The following is a 27,785-nucleotide window of genomic DNA, read 5'->3' on the forward strand; positions in this document are numbered from 1 at the left end:
TAGCTGGTGGTTAAATGCATGAATTCCATCAATGTGACATCAGATTGGAAGCGCTGGTTTTAGGTTTTGAGCTTGGCTCGATGTGCTGGGGTGCGAGGGCCTCATAACGCTGCTTGCAGCTTTAATTGTAAATGTAATCATTGCACTGGCCATTTTTCTGCAGAAAATGATATTTTTACTTTTGATAGTTTCACTGGTACTTTGTTATTGTTATACTGATACAAAAGTCTTCATTAACTCATTGTTAAATATGTTCAGTGTTCAATTCAGAGTTTGAGTTCTCGCAAGGAATGTATGAAAATCTATCAACATACAGTGGCTTGCAAAAGTATTCGGCCCTTGAACTTTTCCACATTTTGTCACATTACAGCCACAAACATGAATCAGTTTTATTGGAATTCCACGTGAAAGACCAATACAAAGTGGTGTACACGTGAGAAGTGGAACGAAAATTATACATGATTCCAAACATTTTTACAAATAAATAACTGAAAAGTGGGGTGTGCGTAATTATTCAGCCCCTGAGTCAACACTTTGTAGAACCACCTTTTGCTGCAATTACAGCTGCCAGTCTTTTAGGTATGTCTCTACCAGCTTTGCACATCTAGAGACTGAAATTCTTGCCCATTCTTCTTTGCAAAACAGCTCCAGCTCTGTCAGAAGAATGGGCAAGGATTTCAGTCTCTACATGTGCAAAGCTGGTAGAGACATACCTAAAAGACTGGCAGCTGTAATTGCAGCAAAAGGTGGTTCTACAAAGTATTGACTCAGGGGCTGAATAATTACGCACACCCCACTTTTCAGTTATTTATTTGTAAAAAATATTTGGAAACATGTATGATTTTCATTCCACTTCTCACGTGTACACCACTTTGTATTGGTCTTTCACATGGAATTCCAATAAAATTGATTCATGTTTGTGGCTGTAATGTGACAAAATGTGGAAAAGTTCAAGGGGCCGAATACTTTTGCAAGCCACTGTATACACACACGGATTCAGATCCATTAAAATCACTAATGAATCATTTTTTAGATTTGACGATGATCACATTTGCACTCAGCTGGAATGAATGGCTGTTTTGGGGTGGCTGTAGATCAGGGTAGAGCAAGTCTTCTACTATTGAAAGGTTGGTGGTGGTTGATTCCTGGCTGCTCTATCTGCATGCCAAATATCATGGGGTAAGATACTAACCTCAAGTTGCTCTCTGGTGCGAGTATGAATGTGTGTGAATGTTAGATCACTTCTGCTTGAAAGAGTGCTTGTATGAATCGGTGAAGCAGGCATGTCGTATAGAGCACTTTGATTCTCCGGGAGAAGAGAACAGTGCTATATAAGAATCAGTCCATTTACCATTCGTTATGTCAAAGCAGGACTTGTGTTTGTGTATTTTTCAAATAGTCAGTAATTAGGTTTGTTCTGATGGCAAAGATGACAGAACAACAGATGTTTGTTATCCTTTTGTCATATTGCTTCATTACAGACATTGTTCAAAAATAACAAAGATATTTCAGCGCATTCTTTTTCAATAGCAGGCTTGGACAGGCTAAAGCATAGCTTAAACACATAAAATGTCTTTATCATAAATGTTTTAATAAATCCATTGATCCAGGCATAAAATATTACAAATTCATATTCTGCCTAATATTATACAACATGGAGACGGGGTGACGCTTTACTACACAAGATATATGTGACTTTATGTGTGTTTAAAAACAAGACTCCATTATTGGGCCTGTGGTGAGTTGTGTCATTTCTGTTTGCACTTCCAACACTATCTTTGGCAGTTTGTGTTCCTTCTTAAAAGTGCAAAAGACTCAAAATTCTTCCTTCATAGTGCTGGTATGGAAGCTCAGTATTCCAAAATTTTGACATATATTGTCCTACAATTTTTCAAAGTGCCATCAAAAATCCACCTATAAAAAATAAAACTAAAAAAAAACATTTTTGGTTAAAATTTAGTTCATATACCCTTCAAGGACGCCTTCTCCTTGAACCAGATTCGAAGAACTTTTTGATAACACCCTCATAAAATCTTCATCAGGTTTAGATGGCTTTACATTTTGCATTCATTTATCCATAGTATGTTCTTTTGTGTACAATCAAGTCTACTGTACAGTTATGATCAACCACAAAAATATAATAATGCATTTGTAAGCACATATGCAACAAAATATCAAGGCCACAGCTGAATAAATATATGAATGTGATATTTTAAGAAATGTGCCATTTTCTGATTAAAGATGTTATTACTAGTAATAGTCATAATTTTCTAATATACAATGAAGTTTGGATTTAAAGAACAAAGCTGCATCTCTACATGGGAAAATGTGAAAAGAAAAAGCCTTATGAGAGATGAAAATATGCCTTGATTTTACAAACACACTTTCATTTTTATAATTATTTATAATTTGGCAAATTACAAGTTCATTTTCATCACACAACGCCATTTCAATAGAGAAGAATTCATTAGAAAAAAATTAAATTACAACTAAAAATTAAAATGACAACTTAACTATAAATATTATTAACTCAAAACCTTGTTTATTAAGGTCATCATGTCTATGATGCAAATCAGCATAATGCTGTTATGGAGCTTGACACCTGACTAAAGGTTTCTAATAATATGTGACAAGGTCTATATAGCAGTGGTGGACAAAAAGTCACATTAACGTAGCAGGGCCTGCTTGGGTTCAAGTGACATTTTTCTCACAGGACAGTGAGTGCACGAGTTCATGAGGACATCTCCAAGCCTGTCAAGTTTTTCTGATTGCATGGACTCATCTGTGGAGATGTACATTACAATGCACTACTGTGGATGTGCCCAGGCAGGACAGGCTACAGAACACAATTAATGTATGGCGACTATGTGTTTTAATGTAATAATTTAATGATTTTTAAATAGTATCTAATGTTTTGATACATTAGACATCTGAATGCATAAAGCCTTAAAAACAAATGTCTGATAAGTGTATTTAAAAATGCATTGTACCATATACCTACATAGATGTTGTTACAGTTTTACTTGCACAACTGCAGCTTTATTCTTAAGCTTTATAAATAGGACTTATTTGTACAAAACAAAAAAGCTTTATTTTTCTATTAAAACTTTATTCTATAACCCCTTTTGTAAAGTTGATACATTTATTTTAATATTAATTAATATGAGTGCACTGAATTTCAAGAATAAGTTGCAGGATCTTTTACAGTCATGTAAAGTCAAAGATACTGTGTGTGTTTGAAATGTAGCTTTTTTTGGTTCCTGTGCAAATGTGTTTAAAACAGAATGCAATGATTTGCAAATCTCATAAACCCATATTTTATTCACAATTTAAAAAACTGAAAAAATAATAAATGTTTAAACTTGGATTATTTAAGAAAATTATTAGTCATCTTGAATTTGATGGCAGCTTGTATAAACACTATGAGCATCTGGGAAGAAGGCTTAACTAAAACTGAGTTGATAATAAAGTTTCCCTTATCTCAGGGTTAACAAACTCAAAGTCATATCTATACTCTCCACTTTCTAAGTCCTTGACAATAATGCTGTCAGGCTGTCAGCCAGTTTCCTGAAACATTTAACTGTGTGTTGCACACTGGAATATTATCAGCTGTCACAGTGACGAAAAACGTGTCACATCTGGATCTTGGAGCTGATGTAAATATTTGCGCGAACACTAGGTGGGGCTGAGATGACTTTAAGTGTCATGGTTCCTGGAGTCAGTGTTTTCAGTTTGTTGTCTTTTTCCTCAGTTAATTTTTTTAATCTATTTTTTTGTGTATATTAATTTTGGATTATGTCCTGAAGTTTCTGGGTTTTTGTTTATAATTAATAAACACGTTTCAATTAATGTCTATCTTTTATATCATTCTGGTTTTGGTGATTTGGTTTATACTTATTCTTCCTAGCCTCCTGTTCCCTCAGTGCAGGTGTTTTCATGACTTCCTGTCTGATTTTGCCAGTCAGTTGTCTCAGTTTTCTTCAGTTCATGTTTTATTGTCATGCTCCCACGTTCTGTTTTTCTCTTTTGTCTCCTACTTTTGCAATTCTGCCTTGAGCCCAGCTTTGTCTCCTTGACATCCAGGAGTAAACATCCTTTGAGTTTATCCTTTTGTCTCCAGGGTCCTGCATATCGGGTCCAAGCCCTGCCTGCCGCACAACATATCACGACATTGACACTCAAACTGAACTCCATATATTTTAGAGTTGTTCTTAAACATGGACTATCTGCAGGTTCTGAGCATTTACATTGTGTTCACAGACTGAGATGAAGTCATTATTATTATGAATTATGTCAAACAACATTTTGGTATCTGAATTTCAGAGTCTGAGCCTTGACACATTTTACACTGAAAGCAGCTAAATTAGTGTCGAGTCAACCTGGAACCTTAATTGCTGAGATCATAGGCTCTGCAAAAGATCAGCAAACCGTGTCAGAGTCCACTTATCAAAACAGATCATGGATTCAGATCTGACATTTTTATCTTCGCTTTTTCACCTACATTTTGTAGTTCTTAGGTTAGAAGTGAATAATTAAATTTAGATATCAAATCAAATTAGGATTCTAGCTTATCTAAAAAATAGTTGGGTGCATGATGCCAGCAGGCGTTATAAAAACTATACCGCCACTGCTACCCCAGAATCTTCTAACAGATGTACCTATGTATTAATTTAAAAATCCTTCGTTACCTCGTTCGCGTGTTCACGAAATTGGATGTCGACCTGACAGGGTGATGACAATACCCATCAGCCTTTAATGGCTTAGCAGTAAAAATGCTATATTTATTATCAAACTTATCTGTGATGATGACAAAGTGGCCCACACTGATTAATAGTACTCTTTTCCCTCCTGTTCATATTCTGTGGTGAATAATAGTATCAGAGCTCCATTAATGATGGTTTTCTTTCCCTGGCCATGCATGCGCATATCTCAGGGTGACCACATTCAGAGTTGATTGACCTAACTCCAATCAGCTGTTCCAGAACAAGAAACTCTGAATTGCCCATCTCTGTTATTTTCAACATGCTTCTGGAACATGGCCCAGCAGTTGGACTTTTAGGAGTGGAATATGGCCCATTCTTGTCTTACATGGGATTGTAGCTGCTCAACGGTCCTTGGTCATCTTTGGATGAGAGCATCCATCCAAAGGATAATGTCTTTGGCTAGTTTCTCTTAAATGTATATAGACCTTGTAGCATTGATTGTGTCTTTCCAGATGTGCCAGCTGCTAGTTCCATAGCCACTAATGCAGCCCCATACCATCAAAGATGCTGGTTTTTGAACTGAGTGCTGATAACAAGCTCCTCTTCATTCCAAGAAGAATTTCAAATTGGTTTGTCTGATCACAGAATTCTGTTGAGGTTTTTTTCTTACATTTTACACAGTGTCCAATCTTTTTCAGAATCGGGTTTGTTTATTTTTATCCTTAAATTTGTAACTTTATTTTCATAAAAGCATGATCTTTTTCTAAAAAGACTGCAATGTTTTCCTCCCCAGTGACCTTTACACTCTCACATAGACTGATTCAAGCCACACTAGAAGCCAAAAACCAAAACATAGAAAACCAACTCTTGTAAGTTTGAAATTATACATGTTTTAAATATCTTCACTTAATGTAGATTCATTAAAATGTGGCAGTTGGCTGTGTGAGCATGTGCATGTTAAAAAACTTAAAGTTTTTTATTTTTCCTCATAGCTCAGAGAAGCTGTGCTTGTGCATGTGTGTGTGTGTGTGTTCAGCGGTTCAGCAGCATGTTGGGCAGTGTCTTCAGGTCGATCTGAGGCAACACCCAGAAACAGTAGAGCAGTAACCATAGCAGCAGCAGCACACGTAGCTCCCAGTTCTCCCTCCACCTACACACACACAGACAAATGTAACTTTACTTTCTCTTTGCACAGGTTTGAGCTCATTTGATTCTCCTTTGAACAGTTTTTAAATTGGTGGTTGAGCTGCACTCTTCAGCTATTTCACACACTTGTGCTCTTCATAACATTTTCAGTATTGCAGCACATTCTCTTTATATGAACTCAAGCAGCTGTTTTCATTACAGACAATTTAACACTGAAGAAACCCACATTTGAGGCAAAGCTATGACACGGAACCAGACTGACACTACACTACAACTGTGCTGGAATTAGCTCACGCAGATGGAACAGAAATTTGAATGTGCTTTTCTGTCTGTTACAACAAAATGTCTGCTGTGTTACAAAAGTCCAGTAACAAATCACATTTTTCTGACAGCAACAGATTTCAGCATTTACCATGTTGTCAGTTTTGTAATATGTACTACAAAAACAAGTTGCATGGAGCAGCTACATTGTGATTTCATTCAAAGAAAGTCTGTGTAGTCTTCACAGGTACATCCAAATGTAGGTTCTCCTGCTAATCTGTAAGATGCAGAGAAATGAAGACGTCCGTCCTTCCTGTGCCACGTATTAATCTAACTTAAGTGCTGTTTGCTCACAATAACATAATTAGAAGTTACCTCAAGTCAGCAGCTACTGTTATAAACCTAGCAACATGGTGAACCTACATCACAGTTAAAGGCTCGAGTGTTACAAACAACTAAATCAGGGAAGGAAATGCTCTTACCAAAAATCAGAGTCATCGCCGTCAGCTTTTGCAGTTACAGCTCTCTGACTGTCCTGTGAAAATGCCAGTCACACACTCTCAATATACAGTGGTACTCAATGTTTTAACATCACTGTGGGAGGGAAAGGAGCATCAAACTCACCACTGACTCAGGGCAATGAGCCCCCTTTCTGTGACGGAGAACTGGTGGGATATGGCTTTCACCTTGTTTGCTGGAACCTGCACTGCTCCTGACGAAAAAAAAATCTATCACTTTCATTCTCAACAGGAGACGGTAAAGCCTGGAAATAACAAAAACCATGACTTTTTCAAGCCTCCGGAATCACAGAATAAGTCCTGGCATGAAACACTAAGCTGCTCTAACATTCTGGCTCAAGAAACTTCAGGTTTACAGTGAAAACACTATAACAAAACAAAGAACCAGATGGAATCAAGCTCTGTTGTAATACTTAAGGGTCAGGCAGAACTGAAGAATATAAAAAAGCTTTAAACATTAAAAAAGATCCTTTATTTTTTGGTTTATTTTCTGCTATGTATTTTTTAAAAGTGAGAGTGGTCCAGCTGTAGCTGTAGCTCAGGAGGTAAAGCAGGTCATCTGCTAAACAGAAGGTTAATGGTTCGATCCCTGGCTCCCCCTAGTCTGCAGGCCAAATATCCTTGGGCAAGATAATAAGCCCAACACATTCATACTCTGATGAATGTTAGCTAGAAAGTGTTTTTCTTTAATTCTGAAGCCACAGTCCTGTCTGTGTTGTACTGCCTTCCTTTAATTTCCTTCAGCCTCCTCTTTTCAGGACATTTATAGAAATGTCTAACTGAAAGGCTGGGTCAGAAGAATCCCATCATTTGCCACAACATTGCTTTCCCCCTGGGTAAAGTGTGCTTCTCAGTGTACACTAAGAATAGAAAGCCTACCTCACAGGCTCTGTGTTTTCCCTGGCAGAGACTGGCTTCTGTTGCTCAGCCTCACTGGGATCCCTCCTGTCTGCTAGAACATCAGCATCTCCTAAGGGCTTACATAGCTTCACTCCAGGCAACAAGCAATGCTGCTGGGATCCAAATACATTCTTTGTCTCTTGGGTGGCCTTTGTGATCACCTAACAGGATAAAAAGAGATATTTTAACAGAATAAAAAGTACAGAAAAAAAGTCACACTTTAACATATCATTGCTTCTGTGCTGCTCATTGTATCAGTAATGTCTTCGAGAAACTTGCCAAACAAGCTGAAGGTAGGGCTAGGTGATAAAATAATTACAGCGAAATAACTTTTCCACAATCAAAATATGAGACATGGTCAACACAAAGTCAGCAGAACTCCTTTGTTTCACATTTTGAAGGCCAGTGACAATGACGAGTTGTGTATGTTTGAACTGCTGCAGCGGCACACACCTTAAGAGCGATAGCAAGAGAAAATACACAATGACAACAGAAAATGCTCCCGAAAACTCGCAACGCAACAGCGGGACCTTGAAGCCCCAAGAAAGTGAAATAGGTTCACATTTACCTTATCGTGCTCCTGTATCAAGTCCACTTCCCTGAAGTCTTCACCCAGCGGATCGAATTGTTGGTCATCTGGCAGAATGTCTGAAGGTGGTGCTGGCTGCAGAGCAGAGACACTCAAAACAGAGGGCCAGGTCTGCGCTTCAGTGTCAGGTTGCTCTGTAAACATGAGCTCTTCTTTGTCAGGGTAGAACAGATCCATGGGCTCCACAGGGTCACCAACCAGATCCTCTGTTGGAGAACCTCGATCAAAGTCTGTATAAAACAAAAGGTCCATGTTTCTGGACACGGTAGCTGGTTCAGAGCGCAGCGTCCCTATCTCATCACTTGGCTCGGTGTTGAATGGATCCAGTGTACTGAGCTGCGTGTTGGCTATGTCGCTGCTACAAAAGGTGTCAGCTAATTTGCTCTCGTGTCCATCAGGTGGATCAGTAGAATTTACAGCACGCTCAGTATCCACTATATGAGTTTCAGCCTCTGTAGAAAAGTTAGTTTCTCCCTGAGAATCATCAAGAGGAGGCTCGCATTTGTCGCCATCTTCACTTATATCAATCTGACCTTGCATGTGTTCATTTGATGATAGATCGTGTTCATTTATATCATTTAAATGCTGATTTTCTAGATCCATTAATTCTCCAGAAGATGTTGGGTTAGCATTTTCAAACAGACTCTCAGCAATAATTTTATCATCTTTACTGGAGGTAGAGCTTTTTTCATCTGGGTTTGCAGTACTGTCGGCACACATGTCGGTCACCTCGCTTACAAGCACCAATGGCTGGCTGAGAGTTTTATCAGCAGTACCGTGTTCTTCTTGGTTACAAGTTGTATCATCCTGTTCTTCTGGCACGCTGACAATAGAGATGGAAGGAATATTCATGCCTATGCTTGGCGCCTGGCTTGTTGTTAATACTTCCTCTGTGTCGGTAGAACAGGTGTTTTCTAAAGCTTTAGCAATCTGTACAGAATTATTTCTGTCCTGAGAGTCTGGGCAGTCTTTTAAAAGCCCTTCATTTTCTTCATCTTGTGTTTCTATAAGTACTTCATTCCTGCCCTTTAAGATTTCTGGTTCTTTTTCGTTCTCTAAAGAACCACAGCAGTCTGTTTTATGGCATTCAGTTTCCACTTCGACCTCCTCAGAGATATTTGTGTCTTGCAGAAATTCACTTTGAATGTTAGTTTCTCCTTTGTGGTTCTGTGCATTCACAGATTTCTTTACACATTTCTCATCTCTGTGAGTACCGTCTTCTATAATATTCTCTTTCACAGATTCTTCACAATAGTCGCTGGATGGCCGTTCAGTGTTGGAGCTCAGTACGTGAGGTTCAAGGAGATCTTCAGCACAAAGTCCCTCACTTCAGCTGAAGTGAATTCAGACTCTAGCTGTGTAACCTCAGTATTGATCTGCTCTGTTTCCAAGTCCTGGTTGTTTCTTTCAAGGTTTGAATCTTCCACTTCAGCTACTTGTAGTTCCCTTTTCTTAGCATGCCCCAGGAATTTGTTCTGCATGCTCTCCAGTGAGCTCAAAGAGTAAATCCCTTCATCAACACAACACTCACTTAGTGACTGCTCATCAGGGGCTCTTTCTTCTATGGATGGGATAAATCCTTCATCAATAGCAGTTACTTCCACAGGGGTCGCACGGTACACGTCCCAAGCTGTTTCAATATCACACAAGCAACTTTGGCTCTCGCCATCCTTCTCCCCTGCCACGGCAAGCTCACTCTCCACCCAAGAGTCTGGTGAGCTGATTGCAGAGTCATCCAATACTGACTCTGTGTTTACAGACTCGGGTACTGATGAGCCGGTGGGCGAGTGAGTATAAGACAGCTGTGGGTCACCATTGTTGGTTAAGATTTCTTCCACTGGTTTTATGGGGTCATCTGTTAGGGGCGAATCTGTCAAAATGTCATCGCTGGACCACGATCGAGTTGCTGTCACCCTGAAGGAAGGTAGCATCATGCTTCTGTCTTCTGATACAGAGGAAATTAAGATTTTGGGTGGGGGTTGGGCACTGTCCTTCTGAAACATATAGGACCGCTCCCTTACTCTGCTTCGGTGAGTACCTTTACTCATGTGGTCAGAGTCGCTGTCGCGGAAGTTGAGTCGGCCCATAGAGACACTTCGTTCAATTAGCTGGCAGGGCTCCTCTGGCTGAGATGGGAACAGGAAAATGTCAGTTTCCAAATGACTGCTTAGTCAAAATACAAAATTCCAATTTGTCTACTAAGTAAGGGATCTTTCATACCTCCTCGATACCAGGAAGTGCTCCAGAAACTGAGACACATATGTAATAATAGACTGCTCATCTGGTGCATTGACAGACACATCTGAGCAAATAAAGGAAAATTGAGAGAGAGCAAGAGTGGGAGAAAGAGAGTAACTAAATGTAAACATGCCTTATTATTATTATCATCATCATCATCATCATCATTATCATTATTATTACTATTATAGGATCCTATGTCTAAGATGTGGCCAAAAAACAATCCAGGGACAGGCTTGTGAAAATTAAAAAGCCGTGTCCAACTTAAATTAGGTTAGGCTCCTGTTCAACATAATCTCCTTGGGAATGTCTACACAGCTTCCAGTGCAGCTGCTCTGTTTGGAGGGTCTTGGAAGACTCTGGCCAGTTTGATGTCCGTGGTAAAATCACTATCTCTTCACTTGGGATGAAAGTTAGATTTCCAGCAGTTTTCACTAGAAGAATGCGCAATTACTAATCCTGAAAGCTGTGTGCCAGGCAGGAGACTGAGAACAGGAGCATCGAATTAACGCTTTACAGGAGCACCAAAGCATTCATTACAAGTACAAATATAATGAAACTTCCACGGACTGATCTTAAAAAGCAGCCAATTGAAGACAGCCCAGAAATGCACGAGAGGATTACCTTTAAAGGTTCTATATGTCCCCTCATAATAATGGGGAAATCTACAGGCTGTCTGACCATTACTTTATTAAATCAGTGAAGACTGTCTGAAAGGGCTACTTTGTAGTGTAACAGCATTGTTTATAAGTGGTAAAAATAAATTACACTACGCTAAATTTAACAGCTTTGATTTTTTCAAATGATGGTTGATATTCCCTGTCAAATCCTTCAGTCTATCACGTGTACAACAAAAAAGATTTCTCATTCTTTGTTAGCAAATAATCCATCTGAATCTCAGTGTCTGTCAAATCAAGAATTACGTTATCAGCCAAGTTAATGTAAAACATATTTATAGACTACTGGGTGTAACACTGTTTGCAAACACTTCAGATAAAAGTTTCTAGTGGCAGCAGTCTGCCTATGGAGGACAGATGGGAGTATATGGGGTGGTGTAGCATGGGAAACACACAAGAGTATAGGAAGTTACAGTTAAGCAATGTGTTGTAAACACAGTGAATGTATTTTTATATTTATAGTCCATTTGTTCTCTGGTGCTGAGTAAAATGTCTTTTCTTTCTGTTAATGGGAGTTTATGTTATGATATAACCATTGGGTCATTTTCTTCTCACAAATATAAATGTCACTGCTGTATTCCTGACCAAGTAGAATGTAAAACTTCCCCTTAAAAGTAGCATCTCTGAAGGCTATTCATTCTGACACACAACAGCAGTCAGCTATCCTCAGAGAAGCTGATTGTGACTAGATTCTGACTCTCGACCAAAGTTTTCTTACTGTTGCATTTTAATCTCAAGAAATGATTCACACATCACAAAAATATGCTGATGAGATACACTCAACTACTATTGTCACTGTTCTTGAGCTCTCTTTTATCACGATATCTGTAACATAGATGAATTACAGTTTCAGTCACTAGATTAGTGATTAGGGTGGTAAGTAAAAGTAGCTGTTGTCTTGTTACCTTCAGGTTCCAGAAGGCGCGGTATACCCAGGCTGTAGTGGGCTATTCTGAAGGCGTCCTCTAGATTTTCTCTGGAACTTCTCAATAGGGCTTTCCTCATATCTACCAAGCTGGAGTCAATGGACTTAATAACAGCCAGGAAAGCCAGACCACTGATCCAGCTTTTACTAAAGTCCTGCACTGCTACACTATATCTGTAACAAAAATAAGAAATAGTCTGTGGTGAGGGCCAGTCCGGGAACACCACCAAAAAACCCCCAAACAAACAAAAACAAAACAAAAACCACATCAGTCATCTCATGGCACTCTCCATTGAAAGCTAAAAAACCTGCAAAACCAGAAAGGGAACCCCAAACATCAGACGATGCCCTATGAGTAAGCACTTGGTGACAATGAGATGGAAGGACGTCCTTTTCACAGGACAACACCTTTAGCAGGACCAGGCTCATAGATTGGTACCCATCTGCCTCAACCAGTTGGGCAGTGAGGGTAAAAAGGCAAGAGAAAAGCAAAATATGGAGGGACCACAAAGAACTAACTGGATCAAACACAAATAGATCCAAAGAATTACTGCTTCTCCAACAGGACACAAACTATGTAATTGTATAATGTATGTAACATATATAATGGAAATGGCAGCTCCAACTCACTTGCGTGTTCGCTTCTGTACCCACTGCAGTAACTTCTTAATGGCCCTGCTGTGTTCTCGCACGGCTGTGGATGCTGACTGCCTGTCGTCCGATGGCGTGCTGCTGTAGGATGTGTCAGAGTCAGAGCTGGTGGGAATGGATGAAAGACTGGAAGAGGAGGGGAACTGGCTCCTGATGTTCCCAGTCAGTTCCTTAATCTGGGTGGCAGAAGAGAGCTGAATTACTTTACTGCTCATCTCAACCTTTAGGTATTGAATTTGACTGCATTCTTCCACTGTAGTAACATCCATCCATCCATCTTCATCCGCTTTATCCGAGGCCGGGTCGCGGGGGCAGCAGCCTAAGCAGAGAAGCCCAGACCTCCCTCTCCCCAGCCACCTCCTCCAGCTTATCCGGGGGAATACCAAGGCGTTCCCAGGCCAGCTGAGAGATATAATCTCTCCAGCGTGTCCTGGGTCTGCCCCGGGCCTCCTCCCGGTGGGACATGCCCGGAACACCTCACCCAGGAGGCGCCCAGGAGGCATCCTTGTCAGATGCCCGAACCACCTCAACTGGCTCCTTTCGATGTGGAGGAGCAGCGGCTCTACTCTGAGCCCCTCCCGGATGGCCGAACTTCTCACCCTATCTCTAAGGGAGAGACCAGCCACCCTTCGGAGGAAGCTCATTTCTGCCGCTTGTATCCGCGATCTCGTTCTTTCGGTCACTACCCACAGCTCGTGGCCATAGGTGAGGGTAGGGACGTAGATCGACCGGTAAATTGAGAGCTTCGCTTTTACACTCAGCTCCCTCTTCACCACGACGGACCGGTGCAGCGTCCGCATCACTGCAGCCGCAGCACCAATCCGTCTGTCGATCTCCGGCTCCCTTCTCCCATCACTCGCGAACAAGACCCCGAGATACTTGAACTCCTCCACTTGGGGCAGGAACTCATCCCCGACCCGGAGTGGGCACTCCACCCTTTTCCGGCTGAGAACCATGGCCTCAGATTTGGAGGTGCTGATCCTCATTCCCGCTGCTTCACACTTGGCTGCGAACCGCTCCAGTGCGAGCTGGAGGCCTTCACCTGATGAAGCCAACAGAACCACATCATCCGCAAAAAGCAGAGATGAGATTCTGAGGCCACCGAAGTGAAAGCCCTCCGCCACTTGGCTGCGCCTAGAAATCCTGTCCATAAAAATTATGAACAGAACCGGTGACAAAGGGCAGCCCTGGCGGAGCCCATCACCCACCGGGAACAAGTCCGACTTATTGCCGGCAATGCGAACCAAACTCTTGCAACGGTTGTACAGGGATCGAATGGCCCGTAGCAATGGGCCAGACACCCCATACTCCCGCAACACCTCCCACAGGACACCCCGAGGGACACGGTCGAATGCCTTCTCCAAGTCCACAAAACACATGTAGACTGGTTGGGCAAACTCCCATGCACCCTCAAGTATCCTTGAGAGGATAAAGAGCTGGTCCAGTGTTCCGCGACCAGGACGAAAACCGCATTGTTCCTCCTGTATCCGAGGTTCGACTAACGGACGAACTCTCCTTTCCAGCACCCTGGCATAGACTTTCCCAGGGAGGCTGAGGAGTGTGATCCCCCTGTAGTTGGAACACACCCTCCGGTCTCCCCTCTTAAAGATGGGGACCACCACCCCGGTCTGCCAGTCCAGGGGTACTGCCCCTGATCTCCACGCAACATTGTAGAGGCGTGTCAACCAGGACAGCCCTACAACATCCAGAGCCTTCAGGAACTCGGGGCGGACCTCATCAACACCAGGGGCTCTGCCACCAAGGAGTTGTTTAACTGCCTCAGTGACCTCGCCCCCGGAAATTGGCGGGTCACTCCCCTCATCCCCAGACTCTGCTTCCTCCTCGGAAGACGTGTCAGTGGGATTAAGGAGGTCCTCGAAGTATTCCTTCCACCGCCTGACAATTTTCTCAGTTGACGTCAGCAGCGCTCCGCCAGCACTATACACAGTGCAGGTAGAGCACCGCTTTCCCCTCCTGAGACGCCTGACGGTTTGCCAGAATCTCTTCGAGGCAGTCCGAAAGTCTTTTTCCATGGCCTCTCCGAACTCCTCCCACACCCAAGTTTTTGCTTCAGCCACTGCCCGAGCCGCATTCCGCTTGGCCTGTCGATACCTGTCGGCTGCCTCCGGAGTCCCACAGGCTAACCAAGCCCGATAGGACTCCTTCTTCAGCTTGGTGGCTCCCTTCACCTCTGGTGTCCACCATTTGGTTCGGGGATTACCACCACGGCAGGCACCAACCACCTTGCGGCCGCAGCTCAATGCAGCAGCTTCGGCGATGGAGACGCTGAACATGGTCCATTCGGACTCAATGTCCCCAGTCTCCCTCGGAATGCTGTTGAAGCTCTACCGGAGGTGTGCGTTGAAGATCTCGCGGACTGGGGCCTCTGCTAGACGTTCCCAGCACACCCTCACTACGCGTTTAGGTGCACCGGGTCTGTCCAGCGTCCTCCCCCGCCACCTGATCCAACTCACCACCAGGTGGTGATCAGTTGACAGCTCAGCCCCTCTCTTTACCCGAGTGTCCAGAACATATGGTCGCAGGTCTGGTGATACGATTACAAAATCGATCATCGACCTGCGGCCTAGAGCGTCCTGGTGCCACGTGCACTTATGGACACTCTTATGTTCGAACAAGGTGTTCGTTATGGCCAAACTGTGATTTGCACAGAAGTCCAATAACAAAACACCGCTCGGATTCAGATCAGGGAGGCCGTTCCTCCCAATCACACCCCTCCAGGTCTCGCTGTTGTTACCCACGTGAGCATTGAAGTCTCCCAGCAGGACAACAGAGTCTCCCGGTGGGGCACCTTCCAGCACCCCCCGAGGGACTCTAAGAAGGCTGGGTACTCTGAACTGCCACTCGGCGCATAAGCGCAGATGACAGTCAGGACCCTTTCCCCGACCCTAAGGCGCAGGGAACAAACCCTCTCATCCACCGGGAAAAACCCCAACGTACCGGCAGCAAGCCGAGGGGATATAAGAATACCCACCCCAGCCCGCCGCCTCTCACTAGGGGCAACTCCAGACTGAGACAGAGTCCAGCCCCTCTCTAGGAGACTGGTTCCAGAGCCCAAGCCATGCGTAGAGGTGAGCCCGACTATATCTAGCCGGTACCTCTCAACCTCACGCACTAACTCAGGCTCCTTCCCCACCAGAGAGGTGACATTCCATGTCCCTATTGCCAGTCTTGGCAGCCGGGGATCAGTCCGCCAGGGCCTCTGCTCCTGGCTGCCGCCCAGCACACAATGCACCCGACCCCTATGGCGCCTCCTGCGGGTGGTGGGCCTGCGGGAGGATGGGCCCATGTCTCCTCTTCGGGCTGTGCCCGGCCGGGCCCCATGGACTAAGGCCCGGCCACCAGACGCTCGCCCTCGGGCACCCTCCCCGGGCCTGGCTCCAGGGCGGGGCCCCGGTAACCCTATCCCGGGCAGGGTAAACTGTTCCCTCGATGTTTTCTTCATAAGGGTCTTCTGAATCGCTCTTTGTCTGGTCCCTCACCCAGGACCAATTTGCCATGGGAGACCCTACCAGGGGGCAAAAGCCCCCAGACAACATAGCCCCTGGGATCCCTGGGACACACAAACCCCTCCACCACGATAAGGTAGCGATTCACGGAGAGTAACATTCAGAGTAATTTGCTGACAATAAGTACACACAGTTCTCAGACAGTAAGTGTGGGATGGCTCCAGAAGAATAGGATGGACACGATCTGAAATGTAGTGTGAGGCCTGCTCTGGACCAAAATTACACTTAAAGATAAACAGTGTAAGTCCTCGTCTCTATCGACTTATTACATCCTGGTTACTATAGAAACCATGGGATGAAATGGTTACCCTTAAATGGATTGCTAAAAAATAAAACAGAGGATGTGTTTAGTGGAGAATCTGTGGAGCTTTTCACCTTTAGTTCAGTTTACCCCGTCAGAGTTACTCAGAATGAGAAAACAGCTGTGATTGAACATTTGACAACATGTTCCCCCTCTGATAGCAGCTGATTAGCTGAGTGATCATAGCTACCACGCTTTGAGGCCCATCTACTTAACAGTGATGAACAAAAGTTCCTTTGTCATAGCGCCAATGCCAAAGCGACAAACAACTTTTACTGTCAATATACTGCTGGCTTTGCTATAAAATGCCATTTTATAGGCTACACAAAGCTTAGATTACAGATTGTGTTATACAAAGATTTGCATTGGAAGTTAAAAAAAGAAAAAGGTATAGTCTAGCCATCAGCTAACCTAGTCTAGACCTGACTCTAGAATAGAGGAAAAGACCTTTCTTTCCCTTCTAGAGAAAGGGAGTGCAAAGCTTATGAAAAATACACCATTTTGTACTAGCATCCTCTTCTTAGAGAAGTGAGGGAGGATTTTGATGAAGAAGCTTCAAGACAAAAAAAATGCAATTACCTGAAAGAAGAGAATGATGTTCCAAATGAGTCCCAAGATGATGGAGGAATTTCCATCTGCAATGTCAACTGCATCGATACTGACCAGCTTTACCTGTTGACAGAGCGTGTACACATCACAGTTCAGCATTTCATCCAGCAATTTAACCACTGACTAACGGTCATACTCACATTTCTTTCCTCAAGAAAAGACAGGACCTTGGCGATGTTATTCAGTCGGAAAATACGATGGGAGGACTTCCTGAACCCGTGAAGCTGGAAAAAAGTACAATTAAGTATCCTATAAAACAGCAACAACACTTGCCAAAGCAAGAAGTGAAAAACCAATCTAGCACTTAAAATTCTGAGTTTCAGGCTGACCAATTTACAGCCAGAGAGTTCCTCCAGCAGAGCCATGAGGATGCGCCCATCCCGGATGTCCTGAAAGAGGTCATGGACCTCTATGGGTGGGTCACACTGTGGATGAACAAACAAGAATGAGGAGAAAACAGGGCTTTCTTTAACAATAGATACAGAGAAAGGAAAAATGTCTATTACCATTTACAGTAATGATCATGCTAAATTGTTTTCCTTTTTAGGAATGACTAAAGCTGATAATTGGGAGCACAGGTGCAGATGATTGTTTCTGTTAAAGTCATAGATAATCATCCAAGCCAAAACAGTTGAGACATTCATGTGCCATGAAGTTCTGGTTTCTCCTGACAGAGATAAATGCACACACCCTTTTCCTCTCACAAACTTCATCTCCTCACCTCAACAGTTTAAGAATGAAGATCTCTCAGCTAAAGGAATAATTTAATGTCTTGGCTTTGGTTGTTGGCCACACTGACGCAGCCCCGCACACCGTTTTACATACTGCCTGCGAGCTGGTATGGAGTTCCCTCGCCACTGCTCAGTCTAACATGAAGTAAAGGTGATATTCTTTGCTGCTTTTAGCAATGACAGACTATTACATTCAAAGACTTGACAGGAACAAAAAGTTAAGTTAAAGACAGGTCTCACCCACAGAAGCATACTCGGATGACACTGTTATGTTCTTCCACATGGTCTGAGAATATCGGCATTTTGGGGAACGTGTGTGTTTGACTCTGACAAAATGTAATTTTAGTAATCCACTTTGGGAAACATGACAATGACAGATGCACCGAGTCTCGGCCAAGATTCGTACCATTGAGGATTTTACAGTGACCAAAAGTTTGAAATGAAATGTAAATGTGGCGATCATTGCATTCTTTTTTTAAATTTTTTTTTATTTACAGTTATTAAAACATCTCATTTTGTTGTAAATTGGTTTGTACAAACCTACTTTACATCATTACACCTACATCATTTAAATCTGAATGAAATCTGATATTTAATAAAGTAAACAGAAAATGGCAGCATAGGCTAAATTTCAAGAAGTAGAAGAGTTTAATCTAAAGTACCTGTGATAGGCATCGATAATTATTTCTGCATCTTATCAACAGAATTAACAACATGTAAACTGTAATAGACCACTGTGCTTCAAGCTGAGCAGCACAGAGCGAAAACAACATTAATACTGTCTTAAATCACTGAAATCTCCGGTTGGCAACATGCTGATGAAGGTTGGGCATTGGAAGATTTTAGAAACTGTGTAACATTTCCTGCCATCAGCTGTGCAGCAAACCATAAGAGCTTTGTGAAAAATCATCAAAGGTTCACTGCTGTACACTTTCAGCATCGATACATTCACATTAATGTTTTAAACGGATGCTTTGAGTGCAAAACCTCCCCACCAATTCAGTTCAGTCCGGTTTTATTAGTGTGAATGCCTGTAAAAGCATTCACAGTATTGTTCTTCTAATCTTTATTATTATTAGTGTGAATGCTTGTGAAAGCATTCACAGTATTGTTCTTCAAATCTTTATTATTATTTTCTTTTCCATACGTTTTTCGCCATCTATCTCCTTCAAAACCGTTCAACTTAGAAAAACCATTCAAACACCGTTAGATTCCTCTTCTTTTGGAATGGTGTGCTTCTATTTTTTTCATTTTTAACATTTATATTTTTAAAATTATTCAACTTTTTTCATCAAAAATTTCCCATGTATTTCAATGGGAAGATCCTTCAAATTCTCCTTCAACTTACTCATTTTTCAACTCTAACTACTTCCACATACATTGACATAGAGCCACCATTCAAACTTTAAAACGAAGACAAGACAGTCAACTGTTCAACCTGTATTTATCTTTTCAATATCTATTATACTTTTTCTTCAGTTCCAGTTTAAGTTTCATGATGTTTTTTCACCCGTTTCAGAGTTTATAATGGGTGTGTATGGGACGGAATGTTGGGGCTAGAGTGAGACAGCTCAACTGCTAGAGTGAGAGGAGCGAAAAAATTAATCTTAAAATCTTTTTTAAAACTGCTGCTGTGTCCGCAGCATTTGCTCTACAGGTATGATTTTACCCTCAAAACGTAGCCATCGCTGTCCTCTTTCATCCAATGTGTTTACTATTGTACTAGGTGTTATGGTTCTTTCATAAATGTCACCGATGCACAGCCTCCTCCCTCCAACTCCTCCACAGACTCTAATGTTAAAATGGCTCAGAAGGTTCGTTTGAAAATCAGAAGAGCATGGTGTCTTTCGACTGTCACCACGTCCATATAATAAACTCCACAGGCATGAAAATTGAGAATTTGGTAGACTGGACATTGCTGCCGCTCACGGTGAAAGAATTTCGTCAATAGGACCTGTACTTTTCATTTGGGAGCGATTTGTTTCGGCCTGACTTTTCTGTTAATTTTAAGCAGCAAAAGTGAGGTGCATGTCTGTGTGCGTGTGTACTGAGCCATTGGGTCCAGTCACTATAGCAACCAGGCTCACACCTGCCTGCCTAACGAGCTCTCTCTCACTGTGCCAAGATTCATCTTAAACACTTCTCTTTCAACCGCTGCTGTGTCCACAGTGTTTGGTCTACAGCCATCATTTTACCCTCAAATCGAAGCCATCGTTGTTCTCTTTCCAACAGCGTGTCTTTCAAAGCTCAGAGATGTAAACCTTTAAAAGTGTGTGGATCCAAGTGGAGGGATTACACTTTAGTCATTCAGTGATTCAAAGAATATGAACTTTTAATATTCATTCAGATGTTTTCTGACTCGAAATTTTCGGTTCTTATTTCTTAGGTTTTCCAAATTTTAATTTAAAAGCTTTTCAGCTATTTTCCAACTTCTTCTGTGTGAACATCAGCTTTCAAAAGTTCTGCACTTTTGTTTTCAGGTTAAAAACTCTATATTTTCCAGTTCATTCAACATTTTTATTTTTAACTTAAAATTCAGCAATTAATTCATTTCAGTGCATATATTCAGATTCAAGCATTCACACTGCAGTTTCTTCAGAAAATGCACTTTCTAGTTATTATTTCATATTCCGTACGTTTTTGGCATCTAACTCCTTTAAAACCGTTCAACTTAGAAAAACCATTCAAACACCGTTAGATTCCTCTTCTTTAGGACATGACTGCTTCTATTTTTCTCATTTATAACATTTATATTTTTAATTTTATTCAACTTTTTTCAACAAAAATTTCCCATGTATTTCAATGGGGAGACCCTTCAAATTCTCATTCAACTTACTCATTTTCAAACTGTATCTACTTCCACATACATTGACGTAGATCCACCATTCAAACTTTAAAACGAAGACAAGACATTCAACTATTCAACTTGTATTTATCTTTTCAATATCTGTTATACTTTTTCTTCAGTTCCAGTTTAAGTTTCATGATGTTTTTTCAGCCGTTTCAGAGTTTATAATGGGTGTGTATGGGACGGAATGTTGCCGCTAGAGTGAGACAGCTCAACTGCCAGAGTGAGAGGAGCAAAAAAATTAATCTTAAAATATTTTTTAAAACTGCTGCTGTGTCCGCAGCGTGTGCTCTACAGTTATGATTTTACCCTCAAAACGTAGCCATCGCTGTCCTCTTTCATCCAATGTGTTTACTATTGTACTAGGTGTTATGGTTCTTTCATAAATGTCACCAAAGCACAGCCTCCTCCCTCCAACTCCTCCATAGACTCCAATGTTAAAATGGCTCAGAAGGTTCGTTTGAAAATCAGAAGAGCATGGTGTTTTTACACTGTCACCACGTCCATATAATAAACTCCACAATCATGAAAACTGAGAATTAGGTAGACTGGACATTGCTGCCGCTCACGGTGAAAGAATTTTGTCAATAGGACCTGTACTTTTCATTTGGGAGCAATTTGTTTCGACCTGACTTTTCTGTTCATTTTAAGCAGCAAAAGTGAGGTGCATGTCTGTGTGCGTGTGTATGGAGCCATTGGGTGCAGTCACTATAGCAACCAGGCTCACACCTGCCTGCCTAACGAGCTCTCTCTCACTCTGCCAAGATTAATCTTAAACACTTCTCTTTCAACCACTGCTGTGTCCACAGTGTTTGCTCTACAGCCATCATTTTACCCTCAAAACGTCGCCATTGTTCTTCTCTTTCCAACAGCGAGTCTTTCAAAGCTCAGAGATGTAAACCTTTAAAACTGTGTGGATCCACGTGGAGGGATCACACTTTAGTCATTCAGTGATTCAAAGAATATGAACTTTTAATATTCATTCAGATGTTTTCTGACTCTAAATTTTCTGTTCTCATTTCTTAGGTTTTCCAAATTTTAATTTAAAAACTTTTCAGCTATTTTCCAACTTCTTCTGTGTGAACATCAGCTTTCAAAAGTTCTGCACTTTTGTTTTCAGGTTAAAAACTCTGTATTTTCAGGCTCATTCAACATTTTTATTTTTAACTTAAAATTCAGCAATTAATTCATTTCAGTGCATACATTCAGATTCATGCATTCACACTGCAGTTTCTTCAGAAAATGCACTTTCTAGTTATTAGTGTGAATGCTTGTAAAAGCATTCACAGTATTGTTGTTGTAATCTTTATTAGTGTGAATGCTTGTAAAAGCATTCACAGTATTGTTCTTCTAATCTTTATTATTATTATTTCCTATTCCGTACGTTTTTTGCCGACTATCTCCTTCAAAACCGTTCAACTTAGAAAAACCATTCAAACACCGTTAGATTCCTCTTCTTTTGGAATGGTGTGCTTCTATTTTTCTCATTTTTAACATTTATATTTTTAATTTTATTCAACTTTTTTCAACAAAAATTTCCCATGTATTTCAATGGGGAGACCCTTCAAATCCTCATTCAACTTACTCATTTTTAAGCTGTATCTACTTCAACATACGTTGACATAGAGCCACCATTCAAACTTTAAAACGAAGACAAGACATTCAACTATTCAACTTGTATTTATCTTTTCAATATCTGTTATACTTTTTCTTCAGTTCCAGTTTAAGTTTCATGATGTTTTTTCAGCCGTTTCAGAGTTTATAATGGGTGTGTATGGGACGGAATGTTGGGGCTAGAGTGAGACAGCTGAACTGCTAGAGTGAGAGGAGCAAAAAAATTAATCTGAAAATCTTTTTTAAAACTGCTGCTGTGTCCACGGTGTTTGGTCTACAGGTATGATTTTACCCTCAAAACGTAGCCATCGCTGTCCTCTTTCATCCAATGTGTTTACTATTGTACTAGGTGTTATGGTTCTTTCATAAATGTCACAAATGCACAGCCTCCTCCCTCCAACTCCTCCATAGACTCTAATGTTAAAATGGCTCAGAAGGTTCGTTTGAAAACCAGAAGTACAGGCTGTCTTTACACTGTCACCACGTCCATATAATAAACTCCACAAGCATGAAAACTGAGAATTAGGTAGACTGGACATTGCTGTCGCTCACGGTGAAAGAATTTTGTCAATAGGACCTGTACTTTTCATTTGGGAGCAATTTGTTTCGACCTGACTTTTCTGTTCATTTTAAGCAGCAAAAGTGAGGTGCATGTCTGTGCGCGTGTGTATGGAGCCAGTGGGTGCAGTCACTATAGCAACCAGGCTCACACCTGCCTGCCTGCCTAACGAGCTCTCTCTCACTCTGCCAATATTCATCTTAAACACTTCTCTTTCAACTGCTGCTGTGTCCACAGTGTTTGCTCTACAGCCATCATTTTACCCTCAAAACGAAGCCATCGTTGTTCTCTTTCCAACAGCATGTCTTTCAAAGCTCAGAGATGTAAACCTTTAAAAGTGTGTGGATCCAAGTGGAGGGATTACACTTTAGTCATTCAGTGATTCAAAGAATATGAACTTTTAATATTCATTCAGGTGTTTTCTGACTCTAAATTTTCTGTTCTCATTTCTTAGGTTTTCCAAATTTTAATTTAAAAACTTTTCAGCTATTTTCCAACTTCTTCTGTGTGAACATCAGCTTTCAAAAGTTCTGCACTTTTGTTTTCAGGTTAAAAACTCTGTATTTTCCAGCTCATTCAACATTTTTATTTTTAACTTAAAATTCAGCAATTAATTCATTTCAGTGCATACATTCAGATTCAAGCATTCACACTGCAGTTTCTTCAGAAAATGCACTTTCTAGTTCTATTTTATTATTATCTATTCCGTACGTTTTTTGTACTGTATCTCCTTCAAAACCGTTCAACTTAGAAAAACCATTCAAACACCATTAGATTCCTCTTCTTTTGGACATGACTGCTTCTACTTTTCTCATTTATAACATTTATATTTTTAAAATTATTCAACTTTTTTCAACAAAAATTTCCCATGTATTTCAATGGGGAGACCCTTCAAATTCTCCTTCAACTTACTCCTCTTTAAACTGTATGTACTTCCAGATACGTTGACATAGATCCACCATTCAAACTTTAAAACGAAGACAAGACATTCAACTATTCAACTTGTATTTATCTTTTCAATATCTATTATACTTTTTCTTCAGTTCCAGTTTAAGTTTCATGATGATTTTACAGCCGTTTCAGAGTTTATAATGGGTGTGTATGGGACGGAATGTTGGGGCTAGAGTGAGACAGCTCAACTGCCAGAGTGAGAGGAGCGAAAAAATTAATCTTAAAATATTTTTTAAAACTGCTGCTGTGTCCGCAGCGTTTGCTCTACAGGTATGATTTTACCCTCAAAACGTAGCCATCGCTGTCCTCTTTCATCCAATGTGTTTACTATTGTACTAGGTGTTATGGTTCTTTCATAAATGTCACCAAAGCACAGCCTCCTCCCTCCAACTCCTCCATAGACTCTAATGTTAAAATGGCTCAGAAGGTTCGTTTGAAAATCAGAAGAGCATGGTGTTTTTACACTGTCACCACGTCCATATAATAAACTCCACAGGCATGAAAACTGAGAATTAGGTAGACTAGACATTGCTGCCGCTCACGGTGAAAGAATTTTGTCAATACGACCTATACTTTTCATTTGGGAGCGATTTGTTTCGGCCTGACTTTTCTGTTCATTTTAAGCAGCAAAAGTGAGGTGCATGTCTGCGTGTGTATGGGGCCATTGGGTGCAGTCACTATAGCAACCAGGCTCACACCTGCCTGCTTAACAAGCTCTCTCTCTCACTGTGCCAAGATTCATTTTAAACACTTCCCTTTCAACTGCTGCTGGGTCCACAGTGTTTGCCCTACAGCCATCATTTTACCCTCAAAACGTCGCCATCGTTCTTCTCTTTCCAACACTGTGTCTTTCAAAGCTCAGAGATGTAAACTTTTTAAACTGTGTGGATCCAAGTGGAGGGATCACACATTTCAGTCATTCAGTGATTCAAAGAATATGAACTTTTAATATTCATTCAGATGTTTTCTGACTCTAAATTTTCTTTTCTCATTACTTAGGTTTTTCTAATTTACATTTAAAACATTTTCAGCTCTTTTCCAACTTCTTCTCTGTGGATTTTAGCTTTTAGCAGTTCAGCACTTTTATTTTCAGGCGAAAATTTCTCTATTTTTCATCTCATTCAAAATTTTTGAGTCAGAATTCAGCAATTAATTTATTTCAGTGAATACATTCAGATTCAAGCATTCACACTGCAGTTTCTTCAGAAAATGCACTTTCTAGTTAGTGTGAATGCTTGTAAAAGCATTCACAGTATTGTTCTTCTAATCTTTATTATTATTATTATATATTCCGTACGTTTTTTGGCATCTAATTCCTTCAAAACCGCTCAACTTAGAAAAACCATTCAAACACCTTTAGATTCCTCTTCTTTTGGACATGACTGCTTGTATTTTTCTCATTCATAACATTTATATTTTTAAAATTATTTAACTTTTTTCAACAAAAATTTCCCATGTATTTCAATGGGGAGACCCTTCAAATCCTCATTCAACTTACTCATTTTTAAGCTGTATCTACTTCAACATACGTTGACATAGAGCCACCATTCAAACTTTAAAACGAAGACAAGACATTCAACTATTCAACTTGTATTTATCTTTTCAATATCTGTTATACTTTTTCTTCAGTTCCAGTTTAAGTTTCATGATGTTTTTTCAGCCGTTTCAGAGTTTATAATGGGTGTGTATGGGACGGAATGTTGGGGCTAGAGTGAGACAGCTGAACTGCTAGAGTGAGAGGAGCAAAAAAATTAATCTGAAAATCTTTTTTAAAACTGCTGCTGTGTCCACGGTGTTTGGTCTACAGGTATGATTTTACCCTCAAAACGTAGCCATCGCTGTCCTCTTTCATCCAATGTGTTTACTATTGTACTAGGTGTTATGGTTCTTTCATAAATGTCACAAATGCACAGCCTCCTCCCTCCAACTCCTCCATAGACTCTAATGTTAAAATGGCTCAGAAGGTTCGTTTGAAAACCAGAAGTACAGGCTGTCTTTACACTGTCACCACGTCCATATAATAAACTCCACAAGCATGAAAACTGAGAATTAGGTAGACTGGACATTGCTGTCGCTCACGGTGAAAGAATTTTGTCAATAGGACCTGTACTTTTCATTTGGGAGCAATTTGTTTCGACCTGACTTTTCTGTTCATTTTAAGCAGCAAAAGTGAGGTGCATGTCTGTGCGCGTGTGTATGGAGCCAGTGGGTGCAGTCACTATAGCAACCAGGCTCACACCTGCCTGCCTGCCTAACGAGCTCTCTCTCACTCTGCCAATATTCATCTTAAACACTTCTCTTTCAACTGCTGCTGTGTCCACAGTGTTTGCTCTACAGCCATCATTTTACCCTCAAAACGAAGCCATCGTTGTTCTCTTTCCAACAGCATGTCTTTCAAAGCTCAGAGATGTAAACCTTTAAAAGTGTGTGGATCCAAGTGGAGGGATTACACTTTAGTCATTCAGTGATTCAAAGAATATGAACTTTTAATATTCATTCAGGTGTTTTCTGACTCTAAATTTTCTGTTCTCATTTCTTAGGTTTTCCAAATTTTAATTTAAAAACTTTTCAGCTATTTTCCAACTTCTTCTGTGTGAACATCAGCTTTCAAAAGTTCTGCACTTTTGTTTTCAGGTTAAAAACTCTGTATTTTCCAGCTCATTCAACATTTTTATTTTTAACTTAAAATTCAGCAATTAATTCATTTCAGTGCATACATTCAGATTCAAGCATTCACACTGCAGTTTCTTCAGAAAATGCACTTTCTAGTTCTATTTTATTATTATCTATTCCGTACGTTTTTTGTACTGTATCTCCTTCAAAACCGTTCAACTTAGAAAAACCATTCAAACACCATTAGATTCCTCTTCTTTTGGACATGACTGCTTCTACTTTTCTCATTTATAACATTTATATTTTTAAAATTATTCAACTTTTTTCAACAAAAATTTCCCATGTATTTCAATGGGGAGACCCTTCAAATTCTCCTTCAACTTACTCCTCTTTAAACTGTATGTACTTCCAGATACGTTGACATAGATCCACCATTCAAACTTTAAAACGAAGACAAGACATTCAACTATTCAACTTGTATTTATCTTTTCAATATCTATTATACTTTTTCTTCAGTTCCAGTTTAAGTTTCATGATGATTTTACAGCCGTTTCAGAGTTTATAATGGGTGTGTATGGGACGGAATGTTGGGGCTAGAGTGAGACAGCTCAACTGCCAGAGTGAGAGGAGCGAAAAAATTAATCTTAAAATATTTTTAAAACTGCTGCTGTGTCCGCAGCGTTTGCTCTACAGGTATGATTTTACCCTCAAAACGTAGCCATCGCTGTCCTCTTTCATCCAATGTGTTTACTATTGTACTAGGTGTTATGGTTCTTTCATAAATGTCACCAAAGCACAGCCTCCTCCCTCCAACTCCTCCATAGACTCTAATGTTAAAATGGCTCAGAAGGTTCGTTTGAAAATCAGAAGAGCATGGTGTTTTTACACTGTCACCACGTCCATATAATAAACTCCACAGGCATGAAAACTGAGAATTAGGTAGACTAGACATTGCTGCCGCTCACGGTGAAAGAATTTTGTCAATACGACCTATACTTTTCATTTGGGAGCGATTTGTTTCGGCCTGACTTTTCTGTTCATTTTAAGCAGCAAAAGTGAGGTGCATGTCTGCGTGTGTATGGGGCCATTGGGTGCAGTCACTATAGCAACCAGGCTCACACCTGCCTGCTTAACAAGCTCTCTCTCTCACTGTGCCAAGATTCATTTTAAACACTTCCCTTTCAACTGCTGCTGGGTCCACAGTGTTTGCCCTACAGCCATCATTTTACCCTCAAAACGTCGCCATCGTTCTTCTCTTTCCAACACTGTGTCTTTCAAAGCTCAGAGATGTAAACTTTTTAAACTGTGTGGATCCAAGTGGAGGGATCACACATTTCAGTCATTCAGTGATTCAAAGAATATGAACTTTTAATATTCATTCAGATGTTTTCTGACTCTAAATTTTCTTTTCTCATTACTTAGGT

General features: G+C 40.8%; 2 protein-coding genes across 4 annotated transcripts in view; both read right to left on the reverse strand.

Annotated features, from left to right (window-relative positions):
• Positions 1-5,490: 5,490 nt before the first annotated feature.
• Positions 5,491-9,368, reverse strand: LOC109196031 (uncharacterized). Of its 3 annotated transcripts, none has more exons than XM_025901109.1 (5): positions 8,097-9,368; positions 7,508-7,689; positions 6,735-6,816; positions 6,593-6,645; positions 5,491-5,853 (listed from the first exon to the last, which is right to left on the reverse strand). In XM_025901109.1, exons 1-5 carry the CDS (start codon positions 8,967-8,969, stop codon positions 5,736-5,738), a joined length of 1,308 nt encoding a protein of 435 aa, XP_025756894.1. In that variant the 5' UTR covers positions 8,970-9,368; the 3' UTR covers positions 5,491-5,735. The 3 variants fall into 3 exon arrangements, with proteins under 3 accessions (XP_025756894.1, XP_019204706.1, XP_019204705.1); XM_019349161.2 differs by having other exon boundaries at positions 6,735-6,819; XM_019349160.2 differs by having other exon boundaries at positions 6,735-6,822.
• A 32-nt stretch (positions 9,369-9,400) lies between these two features.
• LOC100693489 (calmin) overlaps positions 9,401-27,785 on the reverse strand; it is a 51,724-nt gene continuing 33,339 nt past the window's right edge. Inside the window, exons 3-9 of the mRNA XM_019348601.2 lie at positions 17,375-17,470; positions 17,186-17,269; positions 17,016-17,108; positions 12,588-12,784; positions 11,938-12,131; positions 10,349-10,419; positions 9,401-10,243 (exon numbers count right to left, since the gene is read on the reverse strand). Of these exons, the coding sequence (XP_019204146.1) occupies positions 9,401-10,243; positions 10,349-10,419; positions 11,938-12,131; positions 12,588-12,784; positions 17,016-17,108; positions 17,186-17,269; positions 17,375-17,470 (1,578 nt within the window). The remainder of the gene's footprint in view (positions 10,244-10,348; positions 10,420-11,937; positions 12,132-12,587; positions 12,785-17,015; positions 17,109-17,185; positions 17,270-17,374; positions 17,471-27,785) is intronic.

This window comes from Oreochromis niloticus, linkage group LG19, assembly GCF_001858045.2.
Source record: "Oreochromis niloticus isolate F11D_XX linkage group LG19, O_niloticus_UMD_NMBU, whole genome shotgun sequence".
Lineage (NCBI taxonomy): Eukaryota > Metazoa > Chordata > Actinopteri > Cichliformes > Cichlidae > Oreochromis > Oreochromis niloticus.

Excerpts from the sequence above, each read along its gene's own strand:
- LOC109196031 (XM_019349160.2), bottom strand. The coding sequence starts at position 8,969 with ATGAATATTCCTTCCATCTCTATTGTCAGCGTGCCAGAAGAACAGGAT. Across the intron at positions 6,823-7,507 it reads GAAAACACAGAGCCTGTGAG|GAGCAGTGCAGGTTCCAGCA; the intron begins GTAGGCTTTCTA and ends TTTTTTCGTCAG. Across the intron at positions 6,646-6,734 it reads CTCATTGCCCTGAGTCAGTG|GACAGTCAGAGAGCTGTAAC; the intron begins GTGAGTTTGATG and ends GCATTTTCACAG.